Consider the following 15,729-nt stretch of genomic DNA (forward strand, 5'->3'; position numbering starts at 1 on the left):
ATTTAACTCAAATAGTGAAACTTGTGTATTATATTCAGTACACACAGAGTGAAGTAGTTTAGGTTTTGGTACTTTAAATTGTGATGAATTTTGGCACATGCAAAGGTTTCCTGAGCCATAATAATGGTCTTTCAATTTGGTTCACAATCATGGGGAAGACTGCTGATCTGACAGTTGTCCAGAAGACAATCATTGACAAACACTTTTCACAAGGTGGGTAAGCCACAAGCATTCTTTGCCAAAGAAGCTGGCTGTTCACAGAGTGCTGTATCCAAGCATGTTAACAGAAAGTTGAGTCATAGGATAAGGTGTGGAAGAAAAAGATGCACAACCAACAGAGAGAACCGCAGCCATGAGAAGCTTGTCAAGTAAAATCGATTCAAGAATTTGGGTGAAATTCACAAGGAATGGACTGAGGCTAGGTTAAAGGCATCAAGAGCCAACACACACAGACGTGTCAAGGAATTTGTCTACAGTTGTCGCCACTCCTGAACCACCGACAACGTCAGAGGCATCTTAGCTGGGCTAAGGAGAAGTCCTCTTTTCAGATGAGAGCAAGTTTTATATTTTATTTGGAAACCAAGGTCCTAGAGTCTGGAGGAAGGGTGGAGAAGGTCATAGCCCAAGTTGCTTGAAGTCCAGTGTTAAGTTTCCATAGTCTGTGATGATTTGGGGTGCAATATCGTCTGTTTATTTTTTCTTTCAAAACCAAAGTCACTGCACCTGTTTACCAAGAAATTTTAGAGCACTTCATGCTTCCTTCTGCTAACCAGCAATGTTAAGATGCTGATTTAATTTTCCAGCGGGATTTGGCACCTGCCCACACTGCCAAAAGCACAAGGTGCAAAAGGTGTGCTTGACTGACCAGCAAACTCACCAGACCTGAACCCCATAGAGAATGTATGGGGTATTGTCAAGAGGAAAATGAGAGACAAAAGACCAAAAAATGCAGATGAGCTGAAGGCCAATGTCAAAGAAACCTGGGCTTCCATACCACCTCAGCAGTGCCACAGACTGATCAACTCCATGCCATGTATTCAAATTTTTTGTGATAGTGGATTGGTTGGTTTTTGTTAAATGTGAGCCAAAATGATCACAATTAAAAGAACCAAAAACGTAAACTACTTCACCTTTCATTGCACCGAAGTATAGAAGTACTTAAAGGCGCGGTGCACGATGTTTCAAAAATGCTTCAGAAAACTGATTCGGGCCGTCTAACAAAACAAATGTGTAGCCAGTTAGCAGAAAGGGGTGTGTCTTCTCAATATGTGGTGGAGAGAGTGTTTAGTGCGCATGTCTGACATTAGCCTCTGCCTCTAACGTTACCTCTGCCTCGGGTTTTAGGTGTTGAACGTTGTCTTCCGCGTGAAACGGAGCTAAATCTTTCACTGTACAACACACAGTACTACAAACACACATTTGACCTGTATTACCATAGTATTACTCATTATGTTCATTTATTGAAAAAAATATACCGGCGGCCATCTGCCCCAGCAGGTTCCGCCTTAATAGTTGCCTGGGCTGCGTATGTGTGGGGCGGAGCTATCAAAATGGGTGAGACCCATTTGGGTTAGAGGCGTGTTAGTTTAGGTGATTTCAAATGTCAACATTGGCTTTCAGAGATCGTGCAGCCTGCCTTTAAATGTTAAATAAACATATTTGTACATAAAGCTTTATATGTTTTAGCTATAAAATAACAATCAGATTTAAGAATACAGATGAAAGAACAATGAAAGAACAACAGATAAAAGAACAATGAGATAAATTACAAAATTCCCTTTGCAAACATTGTTTTGATCTCTCTCAGAACACAAAGTACAAGGGAGAATACTGGCCTGAACACCCCACTATCAAATTCTTCTGGAATGTTTTCCATGAGTTACCCCTGGAAAAGAAGAAGCAGTTCCTGTGTAAGTAAGAACAAGCTGTCTTGCATGTTCCATCAGGAAAAAAGTAATTCATTCATTTACCATTTTCAGTCACCACTATATCTGGAACACTGGGCAGGAATAAATAAGTTATAATTGCAGTGTGCAATAAGAATACACTGATATTTTATTTAATAATTGCAATAATTTTGGTTGTGTTTGCAGTGTTTCTCACAGGTAGTGATCGAATCCCCATCCTGGGCATGAAGAGTCTCGTCTTGGTCATTCAGCCAACAGGAGGTGGAGAGAACTATCTTCCTGTTGCCCACACTTGCTTCAATCTTTTAGATTTGCCTAAGTATACAAGCCAAGAAAACCTCAAAGAGAAGCTTCTACAGGCCATTGAACACAATCAGGGCTTCAATCTGGCATGACAGTTTACAGGGACACGCAATTTGTTTCTAGACCACAGAATGTTTAAGACCACTGACACAACAAATACTATAAATTTAAAGATAAATACTCAAGGGAGTTTAATATGAGTATAATTGAAATAGTTTGCACTATTTACAGTCATTAATGATTTATAATTCTAATTAAAGCTTTGATGACACCTTGTATACATTTGATTCTTGTTCTATCTTTTGAAATCACCTGGTAAACATGAGCCTCAAGGTGTTTTTGATTTATTTCTGTTTTTTTTAATAGTTCTACTGGATTTTCAATCTCTTGAGATTGGCAGACTTTTTTTGCCGTGCCATAACAGATACAATCTAAAGGGGGTTTGAGTTTTTGGATCAATTATTTTATCATAATAGTAGAGAAAACGGTCAGTGAATGACAGAATGGACCAACAAATACTATTTTACCTTACTAGTATACAAGTCAACATAGATGTGACATGTTAAAAGCTATCCAGAACCTTCTGTTGTGCTGGGTACTTTTGCTCTCATGAACTCATGACTCTTGAGTCATGTGCTGGTCTGTGTGGAGTTTCTGCACATGTTCACCTCATGTCTATGTGGGCTTCTTCTGTATTCACCAGTTTACTACCACCTCTGGATCTACTGTGACCCTGACCAGGATAAAGTGATTACATGGACAGAGGAAGGAAGCTATACAAGGCTTTCATGTTAACACAAGCTGTGATTCATTGCATGGTGTGTTTTTTGTACATATATCCATGGTCACAGCCCATGGAAACCAAGTCAGAATTGTTTCTGTGTACCTTACTGTTATTTGCCATGACTAACTTAAGAAGCTACACTGACCAGCAGAGCATGACCTTGCAACATGCAGAAACCATGCACATATCACATCTGGTTTAATAAAACATTTAAATATTCTTTACTGTGCTTTTTCCCCCACTGCATTTTTCTCCCAAAACCTTGGTCAGCTACAAATTTATAACCACCGGCCTGTTCACCCCAGCTGAACAACTGGGTAGCTTGGTGTCTGTGGAGGGTGAAGGCCAGGACATATGTCTTCCATGAAGCCAGCCAACCACATCATTTCGAAATGCTGCTCATGCTACCTCACAGGGGTAATACACACGTGGACAAAATTGTTGGTACCCTTCGGTCAATGAAAGAAAACCTCACAATGGTCACAGAAAAAAACTTTAATCTGACAAAGTAATAATAAATAAAAAAAATCTATGAATGTTAACCAATGAAAGTCAGACATTGCTTTTCAACCATGCTTCAATGGAATTATTTAAAAAAAATAAACTCATGGAACAGGCCTAGACAAAAATGATGGTACCCCTAACTTAATATTTTGTTGCACAACCTTTTGAGGCAATCACTGCAATCAGATGATTCCTGTAACTGTCAATGAGACTTCTGCACCTCTCAGCAGGTATTTTGGCTCACTCCTCATGAGCAAACTGCTCCAGTTGTTTCCGGTTTGAAGGGTGTCTTTTCCAGACGGCATGTTTCAGCTCCTTCCAAAAGATCCTCAATAGGATTGAGGTCAGGGCTCATAGAAGGCCACTTTAGAATAGTCCAATGTTTTCCTCTTAGCCATTCTTGGGTGTTTTTAGCTGTGCTTTGGGTCATTGTCCTGTTGCAAGACCCATGACCTGCGACTGAGACCAAGCTTTCTGACACTGGCCAGCACATTTCTCTCTAGAATCCCTTGATAGTCTTCAGATTTCATTGTACCCTGCACAAATTCAAGACACCTTGTGCCAGATGCAGCAAAGCAGCCCCAGAACATAACAGAGCCTCCTCCATGTTTCACAGTAGGGACAGTGTTCTTTTCTTGATATGCTTCATTTTTCCGTCTGTGAAAATAGAGCTGATGTGCCTTGGCAAAAAGTTTCATTTTTGTCTCCTCTGTCCATAGGACATTCTCCCAGAAGCTTTGTGGCTTGTCAACATGTAGTTTGGCATATTCCAATCTAGCTTTTTTATGATTTGTGTCCTCCTTGGTCGTCTCCCATGTAGTCCACTTTGGCTCAAACGGATGGTGCGATCTGACACTGATGTTCCTTGAGCATGAAGTTCACCTTGGATCTCTGTCTTTCTGGGCTCTTGTTACCATTCGTATTATCCGTCTCTTTGATTTGTCATCAATTTTCCTCCTGCGGCCACGTCCAGGGAGGTTGGCTACAGTCCCATGTATCTTAAATTTCTGAATAATCTGTGCAACTGTAGTCACAGGAACATCTAGCTGCTTGGAGATGGTCTTATAGCCTTTACCTTTATCATGCTTGTCTATAATTTTCTTTCTAATCTCCTGAGACAACTCTTTCCTTCGCTTCCTCTGGTCCATGTTGAGTGTGGTACACACCATGTCACCAGACAACACAGTGACTACCTGGAGCCCTATATATAGGCCCACTGACTGATTACAAGATTGTAGACCCCTGTGATGCTAATTAGTGGACACACCTTGAAATAACATGTCCCTTTGGGCACATTATTTTCAGTCTTTTCTAGGGTACCATCACTTTTGTCTAGGCCTGTTCCATGAGTTTATTTTTTTTAAATAATTCTGTTGAAGCATGGTTGAAAAGCAATGTCTGACTTTCATTGGTTAACATTCATAGCATTTTCATTTATTATTACTTTTGTCAGATTAAAGTTTTTTCTGTGAACATTGTGAGTTTTTCTTTCATTGACCGAAGGGTACCAACAATTTTGTCCACGTGTGTATAACACAAAATGACAAGATCAATGAATGATGTGCAGTCTTCATAGAAATTTAAACTTGCAATCTCTGGACAGTAGGTTGAACATCACTGTACACTACTGTGCTCACATTTAACTGCCACTATCACACAGCTTTGAGTGGTGTGATGGGCACTGAAGTTCAAAAGCTTTGCTTGTTTGCAAGCTTAAATTAGTCACATTCATCTGTTTAGAAAGTTGTGAGATTTCATTTCACAGACATGGAAGATCGTTGTCAGAAACCAAGCTATAAAGAAGTGAAAACTTTTAATTAGTTAAAAGTATAACTTTACAATTTTAAGTATGTGAAGTTCACACTTTCTGCCACTCTGGGCTTATGACCTATGTCATAATAACTACATGAAATTCATGATTATAAAAACTTCAAATGATTGCAGTTTTGGTCACATTCAAAAATGCTGAGTGAGCCTGAAAGAAATCCATTTTGTTTTTGTAAAGTTGTAAGTAATCTCAATTCAAATGGCCTTTTTTTTTTGTATTGTATTTGTTGGTAAATTCTCCACAAAAGCTTTAGCTAATTGTAAGAAGCCAATAATGAAAATGAATTGACCGGGATGAAGGCATGCCTGGTGCTTTCAGAATGTATGATGTCAGCAAATGGATAGAGAAGGAGAGAACAATTGTGATCTATAAAGTAGTGTGAATTAAAATACACGTTATGCCGAAATATATATGAACTCTCATTTGCTGTTGTAATAACAAGCACTCATCTGGCAAGCCTTTCAAACAGAATTTGGAATATAGCTGTGGGGATTTGCTTTACACAAATGCATTTCTGATAGACAGGTTGATGACAACTCTACATGGAAAGTAAAACTGTTGCTGTGATGATCTAATGAAGCATGACTTACTCTCTTGTCGACTGAAATCCATTCTCAAGTTTGGTAATATGGGCAAAATTAACACTTAAGCCATCACTTTTATCCTCAGTGACATTGAAACATTATTTGTTACATACTTATTTGTGTCTTTTAAATATTATTTCAGTAACCAGTAGTGACATTCTACAATTAACAGCAATTACGTGGCTTAGAAAACTTTATTAATCTTTTCTAAAATGTATTACTGAAATGTATATTTGAAAATGATCAAAAGAACATTTTCTAGTAAAACTGCAGTAGCAGCATAAATGGTTTTGTAATAATGTGTTATTTAGAAATATTTTTTGTTTGTTATTGAAGGGTAGAATTTTCTTCTTCAAAAAATAACCAATGCCATCAATGCGCGTGTGCACGTCTACACAAACGGAGCTCCTCCCACACAGGGAGACCCTGGCATTGACGTCATGACAATGACTGGGGAGAAGAGAAAGCTTCTATTGTGGTCCACGGAGGCAAATATTGTGATTGATAGGAGGTTCTCCAGTTTTCCACCAGTATTGACTAACTGTATCGAATATGAATCACTTATTGTTTTTCTATAATAGAGCGGTTATACCGAGTTCCTTTACTGTTCTGTGAAAGGTAAGTATATTTGCACAATGTACTGTGTCAGCATTGAAATACTGTAGAGAGTAAACAGAAAGAACTGCGCATTTTAAACGTACTGTATATTAAACGTTAAAAGGCCATTTTTGTGGGATTGGAAAGATAGAACTAAAGATGAAGATGACTGCTGGTGACATTGTTGTGCAGGGAATGGAATCGTTTGGATGACATAAACAACATCCTGCAGACTAGTTAAGACAATAGTATATCTACAATTTATTTTTGTTTGCATTATTCACCTTGACAGGAAGTTGGGGGTTAGCATAGCATAGTAGTAGCTAGCTGCTTGCTACAGCAGTCGGCCAGTAGTTTAGTTTACGTTTCTTTCGCCTAATATTAGCAAGGAAATAAGCGGTACGAATGTGACGTTGTGTATAATATTATTTGAATGCGTTATCTTGAACAAAAATTGGTTTGCTGATGTTGCAAAGTTGTCTGGTAGAGTCGCTGCAGTTACAGACTGAAAACAGAAGTCACTTTCTGTTTTATTACCACATGCTAGCAGTACACATCGACGTGTATGATTCTGTTATGTCTACGACTATGAGCTTCATTATTGTTTTCTGGTCTTTTTAGGAGTTAAACCATCATGGAGTTTTCATGAAGGCCAACATAGACGGTGGATTTAATAGGCCGATAGCGAAACGAGTCAAGATTTTTGAAGGCTTGAACCTTAAAATCTACATCAGTAATAATAGTTATATTTATGTTCAAGCTGGAACTTAAAATGGCCAGCCAACAAACATCCAGTCTCACTCTCGCATGGGAGAAATACATGGACTCTCGTGCACATGGAGCAGATCTACGTGTAAGCATCAACAACATACACCATTGCTGTACAGTTGCATCGCTGTTTTCTTTGTTCAACACCATATTGATGTCTGAGATCTGATCATTAGCAAATATTTGTATCCTGTCTTTTTGTGCATAATATTGTGTCAATAACACATTTTCATTCTAAAAGTCATGAGTTGACATGTAACATCCAGTCCGACCCAGGTTAGTTCAGTCACAATACGATACTCGGATATGTGCATCACTGTTTTGCTATTAACTTGTTCTTTCACATTTTTCAGTTATTGGAAATCCACACATTTTATTAAGCGTGAATCATGTATTTCGTAAAATAATTAAACTTAGCCTAATTTGATACAAGCAAAATGCTGCACATGCGTTAAATACTGACATCTTAGTGCGTCTCATCTAAATTTGGATTTTTTTATAAATGAAGGCATAAATTAGCATTCATCATACAACGTTTAGTTATTAGTTGTTAAACATAAAGTTTTTTTCACAGTTGCATAAACAGTGCACTTGAAAAGTCTTATGAAGACTCATTTGCTAACACTGTGTGTGGGAATTCTGAAGGACACTGAACAGCCATAACATTTGAAACTGACAGGTGAAGTGAATATCATTATCTCTTTACAACTGAACTTGTCAAGGTAGCAAGTGAACAGTCAGTTTTCAGAGTTCGTGTTGAAGCAGGTAAAATAGCCAAGCATACAGATCTGAGCAACTTTGACAAGGGTCAAATTGTTATATCTAAACGAGGCAGGGCATCTCCCGTGGGATATGCAGTGGCTAGTACCTACCAAAAGTGTTCGAAGGAAGGATAATGATGTGAGTTGTGAGCGAAAGCTAGCCCATTTGGTCAAATCCCAAAGTAGAGCTAGAATGTACATCACACAGTGAATCATAGCTTGCTTCGTCTGGGGCAGCATAGCAACAGAGTGGCCAAGTTGCCATTGCTGACCCCTAAGTGAGCATCAGAACTGGACTGGTAGCAGTAGAATTATATTTACATTTATTGCATTTGGCAGACGGCCTTATCCAGAGCGACTTCAATTTTCTGTTTTATTCATTTGAGTAATTGAGGGTAAAGGGACTTGTTCAGGGTCCCAGGAGTTGCAACTTGGTGGCCCTGGGATTAGAACTCACATGGCAGTGGCTACTTTCAGCAGTATAATGCACCATACCACACTGCTAAACTGTTCAAAGTGGTTTCAGAAACAAGAGTTCAAGATGTTGACTCAGTTCGTTTAGCATTGATGGGACGTGCTGGATAAACAAGTCAGATCCATGGAGAGCGTACCTCACAACTTGTATGATTTAAAGGTACAATCTTTGTTCCAGATACCCTCTTGTGGAGTCCATACCTTAATGTATCACAGCTGTTTTAGCAGCACAAGGTGACCTGCAAAAAATTATGGGGCTGGTTTTAATGTTATGGCTGATTAGTGTTTCAGAAACCCTATGTACATATAGTTTGTGGATGTTTACATTGTGAATGTAGCATCACACTGTAAATGAAGCATCAGGTAATGCTTCATTTGATTTAATTTAAATATAAATATAAAGAAAGTTTATTGCTTGAGTTTAGCTTTGTTCATCTCGGTGATTGGCAGCAATTTAAGATTATAAGTATAGACCCACTGGTCTGGCCATTAGTATCCTGTTCACACAGTCTGAGAGGAATTAAGAGAAGTTACTAGCATCATCCTTAACAGGTTTTAAATTTGTCTGCATTGGTCTACGTTGTCTGAAAAGGATGGACTTTGCATGTCCTGCTTGATAAATGTAGTAGTTTGGTGAGCTTAAAAGAAAATGACAGACACAAAAACACTCATCCTACTCAAATGGTTAATGGTACAGTCATGACTTTCTTCATACAGTGTTGTCATTTTCAAATCACAACTTAGCTGTGTTGATTAACAGGGTGTAACTTTTTTTAGAATTTCTGCCAACTAGGTTAGGAAGATGTATGTGAATGTTTTATTTTTTATTTTTATCCAGGCTTCTCTAGCATTCTTAGCTTCTTTTTCATGTTTTTTATATTTGCATTTACTGGATATGACAATATATTGCCTGATTTACCAATTATTTAGTCAGCCATTAAAGTATTACAGCATGATTAAGGATAGACCTATTGTGAAAATTAAAATCCAAACTTGCTCAATTTACTTAGAAGCATATCTAAGGTTTACATGGTGAGTAGAGAATAAAGTCCAGTTAACAAGTGTTCAATCCAAAAGATTTAATTTTACTAAGTAACATGGGGAAGAAAAGATAATATATTATCTGTGATACTGACAGAGATATATATGTTCTTTGCATGATCTATGAAGGACTGTTTTTAACACCTTCATGAAAATTTCTGTTTGCATCACAATAGCTGTACTTTGTCTTTTCTGATTTTATAAAGTGAAGGTCATCATTTATTCAGAGATGGGTGTAGAATTTTCCAATTAAGTAAAATGACCCATCTAGCCAACAGTGTTTGAAATGCTTCTGTGAAATGGGAGGGCATTGTATTGCCTATCTTGCATTATTATTTTATACTGCACTTGAGTAAAATCCCGAATGTGTTACTGATCTCTCTCTCTCTATCTATATCTATCTATCTATCTATCTATATATATATATATATATATATATATATATATATATATATATATATATATATATATATATATATATATATATACATATATTGCTCTCTTTTGGTTTGTTTGTTTGTCTGTCTTTCTGACTTTGTGACTCACTCACTTAGGTCAGTCTGCAGTCTTTGGAGAAATTTTTGATTTTGTTCCACTCTATGCACCACCTCAGGGAGTCTGGGATGAAGGATGCACTGAAATTCTGGTATGTTATTTTTGACTTGTTGAAGATGGAATTTAATTTGATGTTCATAAATATTTATAGAAATGAACAGTGAAAAATGCTCTGTTCTGTTTACAAAAATGAACTTCACAGATAACTACACAGGTCTGCTGTAATATTAAAACCACTGAGGTGTTGCGAATAACATTGATTATGTCATTATGATCGCATATTGTCAAGGGTTGGATATATTATGCTGCAAGTAAACATTCGGCTCTCTAAGCTGATGTGTTGTAAGCAGGAAAACTGGGCAAACATCTGAGCAACTTTTCCAGTTGTATATAGTCAGTTCTTTGCCTTTCTGCCTTTCATTGCTACATGGTCTAGATCTGATTCTGACAAGTCTGTTCTCTGATAAGTTTGCAGCTGTGCAGCCACATAAGCAACAAGCTCTGATGCATTCCCTGTTTTCGAACAACTTTCAATTATAGCCAGCATTAACTTTTTTCAGCAATTTTTGTTACAATAGCTCTTCTTTGGGATCGGACCAGACTTCCAACTCTACATGCTTTATTGAGCCATGGGCACCCATGACCTTGATGTTGTCTTTCCTTGGAGCACTAAAAACTACATAACAGGAAAACCCCACAATACCTGCCGTTTTGGAGATACTCTGACCCAGTTTACTAGCCATTATTATTTGGCCCTTGACAAAGTTGCTCAGATCTTTATGCTTGCCTATTTTTTTCTTCTTCCACTATGTCCAGTTTGAGAACTGGTTGCTTACTTGCTACCAATATATCACCACCTTTTGACAGGTGCCAAAAATCTTTTTGTAACAAGATTTTGCTCATTTCTTAAACACAAGCATTTCCACATGGTTAGATCACAGGGAAGCTCTCTTTTACTGCACAATGTGATCAGATAATGAAAACACCCACTCACATGGAATTTATGTTGTTGGTGTTTCCAAGTACTTGTGCATGCCAAGCTAACCTGCTGTGTACTCTTTTATGTTCGGACCAATTGGGAGCAGTTATCATAAGGACCACCTGTTCATAACAGTCGTATGTGCTTTGTTAAACAACATTCTAGATTTAGTTCCTCTTAACTATAATAATAACCTATACTCTGGGAATGTTTTCTATGAGATTTTGGATCATGACTGTAGGGATTTGCCCATTTAGTTGGAAGAGTGTGAAGTTATGTAGTGATGTTGGTTGAGAAGGTCTGGTGCACAGTCAGTGTTTCAGTTCATACCGGTGATGTTTACTAGGGTTGAAGTCATGGGCTGTTATTTGCTGATTTTTTTTGTTGTTGAAGAAAGCAGGTAGGAGAGGTGGAAGAAAAGTGAAAGTGAGCCTATTTTTTAGCATTTTTGTGAACATGTTTACTTCAGTGTGATAAAAACACTGATCTGAGCCACCAATGAGATGAGCCCTTGAGGAAGACTGAGTAGCATGTGACATCACATGCCTTCATGTGATGCAATTACAACCCAGATCTGGAAAGCATCCCTTTTTTGGTTGTAATTTCATGGAATTTGATGTGCAGAGCTGAAAATTCATTCATTAGTAAAGCATGGAAATATTAGTAGGAACTGTGCATATTGCAATAGTAAATGTGCTGTGTGCTGTACTGTGCTGTGTGTGGGTGGATGTCTAAGCAGTAAACAATGAGTCTGCATTTCAGATATTTACTTGCACCATGTATGTAAATGGGAGGTGAGGAAAAATGTCTTGTTCATGGATTTTGAGTTTTAATCACTTTGAAATGCTGACTTTAAGTGGAAATGTTGGCTGTTATGATTGCTTCAGAATTATGATCAGATTATGTGTATGGTGTATATCTGTGTATACAAATTGCATATACATATATCAAACAAGTTTTGTGTTCATAAGGGCCCAGAAGTGGCTGTCTGACAGTTCTAGGCTTTGAACCCAAGGTACCATCACATTATCCTACCTGCTGAACTAATACTGACATTGTTTTATGTTGTTGACTGTGTCCTCTCCTTATATATCTACTCTATTTCATATGACGTAAGATGAGCAAATGGGGAATAATATGTTCTTTTGTCATACTCCCAATCTAATGGCAGCATTTTTAAAATAAAATTGAATCAAAAGGGAACATAGAATGAGTCACATACAAAGCAATTGAACCTTTGTGCTTGCACCAGTGAAGAGTATGGAAATAGTGTGTCAATCAGGAGGATGGAATAACAGGATAAAGCGATACAGTAAGCCTGTCTGTGTCAGTGTCAAATGACTGGAGCAGGCTTAGTTTTGTGTTCTCTCTAAATGTATTGCATAAGAGCTTGTTCCTAACCAGTTCAGGATTCCAGATTAAGCGGATGAATATCATTTGTTTGTGGAGTACAGGAATTAAATAGAAGCACAATTTTTCTCCATTTTCTGTTAAATTTATAATTTGACAGTTGAGCTTTTTCTAATTCTAGTTCTATATGGTATGGACAATATAGTATATTGAATTTATGTTGTCACATACAACAACTATGATAAATCTTGCAAGGTATAAAAATAAAATTTGTCATGATCCAAGACTGGCCTCCAATGATAGAAACATAATTTGTTTGTTTGAAGTTTGCATACCCTGAAAGAAATTGTTAAAAATATGCCTGATAATTTAAAAGAACGGTTTCTTATTTAAGGATAGGTAGTGTCTAGATAGTTTTTTTTGGGTGGTGTGGTGCAACATTTCCTTCCTCGCTACTGATCCAGCAGTGCTTACTGGGATAACATTTTATTTAATTATGCACTATAATTAAATATATCATTATACAAACTGTTCTGAAGTTATTAATTTTTGACACTTTCTTCAAGACTGTCTATTAGATCAGATAAAGTTTACCTGATGTGGTTTAAATATAGATAATGCAAGCTGTTTTGATATTTTACAAATGAAAGACAATTGCTCAGTTATGAGTATTAGTCAACATCAAGAATACATCTTACATCTGGAGTTTCTGGATCTCAGGGGACTGGGTTTTGAATTCTTATGTAAGCAACAATTTTCTGCTTTTGATTTACTGTAAAATCAATAATTTAAACTTTTAAAATACATTTTAAGATTCAATTCATTTCAATTTATTTGTATAACACTTTTAACAATTCTCATTGTTTCAAAGCATCTTTACATAAGTATAGAAAGAGAATAAAATTTTTTAAGTTTAAAATTAAGTTACTATATATCTCAATTATCCATATAATGGATATTCACATATAACAATTTTCCCTAATGAGCAAGCTGGGGGTGAGAGTGGCAAGGAAAAACTCCCTGAGATGATGATAGCAAGAAACTTTGAGAGGAACAGGCTCAGAAGGGAACCCATCCTCATTTGGCTGAGAATGGACAGAAATATTGTAAATGTAATTAATGTCCTTTCTACAACAGTTTGTATTTGAGTGGAATTAACCACAGACACTAATTCCTTACTGCTGAAGTCCTCAAATATTTGCTGATGAAGACCTTACCACAAAGCCGACCGACTCAACAGTAGCTCAAAGTACAGTAACAGTAGCTGACAGTTTCCAGACGGCCCCATACATAGCAATATCATGATCTACGGGCTGTCTAGGCAGATCTATCCCCAGCAGAGTGCACACCAGGCAACAAGACTCCAACCAGGGGTAGTGTGTCAGGATTGATGAACTTGGTCTGGAAGAATAAGCAATCAGACTAGGAACTCGGAACACTGGGAGCTTTGGGGTGGTATATATTGCTTGAAAGAAAGAGGGAGGGAGGGAGGGAAAGGGAGGGAGAACAATAGAAAGAGAAAAATATTAGATATGCTTGTAATCATTTGACGGTTGAAGACAATTTACATTATGTGCAAAGTGCAGGCAGGGATTAGATTAGCTATGACAGCATAACTAAAAGGGAGAGCCAGAAGGTGTCACAGACATGAAGGCTTCCTGGGACATAAATTCAAGTCATTTCAACCATATAAAACTGAGGCAGTAAATAGTGAATTGAAACAAGTTTTCTAAGCCACATAAAGTGCATCGATTGCAAACAGTGTGAGACAGAAGACAATACAACATACTACAGGACAAATACACAAAATTGCATCAACCAGCATACTGTATATTGAGTACATTGTGCAAAAGCAGAGGATTCTTAAAAAAGAGAATGCTCGTTAACATGCATACAGCATGTAAGTGTGTGTGTGTTTGGTACAGTTCAGTTCTGGTTTTTGACAAGTCTGATGGTTTGAGGTAAGAAACTGTTGCACAGTGTGGTTGTGAGGGCCCAATGTTTCAGCACAGTTTTTCAGATGGCAGGAGTGTAAAGTGTGTGTGAGAGGGGTATGTGGGGTCATCCACAATGCTGTTGGCTTTGCAGATATAGCATGTGGTGTAAATGTCCGTGATAGAGGGAAAAGAGACTCTGATGATCTTCTCAGATGTCCTCACTATCCGTTGCAGGGTCTTGCGTACCAAGACAAGCCATGCAGAGATGCTGCTGCTCAGGATGCTCTCAGTGGTCCCTCTGTAAAAAATGGTCAGGATGGGTGAAAGGAGTTGTGCTTTCCTCAGCCTTCGTAGAAAGTAGAAGCAATGCTGTGCTTTCTTGGTGATGGAGCTGGTGTACAGTTACCAGGTAAATTTCTCCACCAGATAAACACCAAGTAATTTGGTGCTCTTAATGATCTCAATGCCAGATCTGTCAATATTTATGGGAGAGTGGTCCCTCTATGCTCTCCTGAAGTCAACATCCATCTATTCAGTTTTGAAGATGTTGGTTGTCTGGAGGGATGCAGGAACATTGGTGCTGCTCAGGGAAATGTTAAAGATCTTGGTGAAGCCATCCGCTAGCTGTTCTGCACGTTCCCTGAGCATTCTGCCAGGATTGTTGTCTGGTCTACCAGACTTCTAGGGGTTAACTCTGCATCTGGGAGGGAGGCATCACTGTCACACGCAGGTGAAGCTGTCTTGTAGTTCATGAACATCTAGATGCTGGAAGGCTGAGTCTTTAGACTTCAGCAGCACTGATGCTGTGTACTCCTCCAAGACTATAACATGTTCCAGTCAGTGCATTCAAAACTGCCTAGTAGAGCAGGGATGGCTCCTGCTGGCCAGGTATGAACACAATTCGTCTTCTACAAATGATTCAAAATGCAGATGTATAAATCGATTTCAACCTGGCTATGTTCTCACATATCATCCCACTGCTGCGCTCCCTCCACTGGTAGCTGCACGCATCAGATTCAAAATACTGATGCTTGCCTACAAAGGCAAAAATAGACCAGCACCCTTGCTCTTATCACTACTCGTAATGCACCGTGCTCCCTCAGATCTACCAGCACTGCTTGATTGGTCCCACCATCTCTCAGGGTAAGTGGTAAGTATATAGCAAGACTCTTTTCTGTTCTGGCACTGAGGTGGTGGAATGAACTTCCCCTAGATGTAAATGCAGGTTTTCTCCTGTTTCAAAACAAGTTTAGAGTGTCTGTCAAGCGGCCTGTATGCTGGAATTAGCATAACAGAGATCTGGTCTGAGTAGTCAAGGTGGGGCAGGGCTCTGCACAGAACACCATGTTAGACAAGA

General features: G+C 38.2%; 1 protein-coding gene across 4 annotated transcripts in view; it reads left to right on the forward strand.

Annotated features, from left to right (window-relative positions):
* The first annotated feature begins 6,333 nt into the window (after positions 1 to 6,333).
* lyst (lysosomal trafficking regulator) overlaps positions 6,334 to 15,729 on the forward strand; it is a 93,812-nt gene continuing 84,416 nt past the window's right edge. For 2 of the 4 annotated variants that reach the window (XM_060871987.1, XM_060871989.1), the window contains exons 1-3: positions 6,334 to 6,528; positions 7,129 to 7,360; positions 10,106 to 10,197. In XM_060871987.1, coding sequence (XP_060727970.1) covers positions 7,259 to 7,360; positions 10,106 to 10,197 — 194 coding nt within the window. In that variant the 5' untranslated portion in view covers positions 6,334 to 6,528; positions 7,129 to 7,258. Of the gene's footprint in view, positions 6,529 to 6,616; positions 6,744 to 7,128; positions 7,361 to 7,890; positions 7,955 to 10,105; positions 10,198 to 15,729 lie in introns of those variants that run through there. The other 2 variants (XM_060871988.1, XM_060871990.1) reach the window with 2 other exon arrangements.

The sequence above is a fragment of the Tachysurus vachellii genome, chromosome 6, assembly GCF_030014155.1.
Source record: "Tachysurus vachellii isolate PV-2020 chromosome 6, HZAU_Pvac_v1, whole genome shotgun sequence".
In the NCBI taxonomy this organism is placed as follows: domain Eukaryota; kingdom Metazoa; phylum Chordata; class Actinopteri; order Siluriformes; family Bagridae; genus Tachysurus; species Tachysurus vachellii.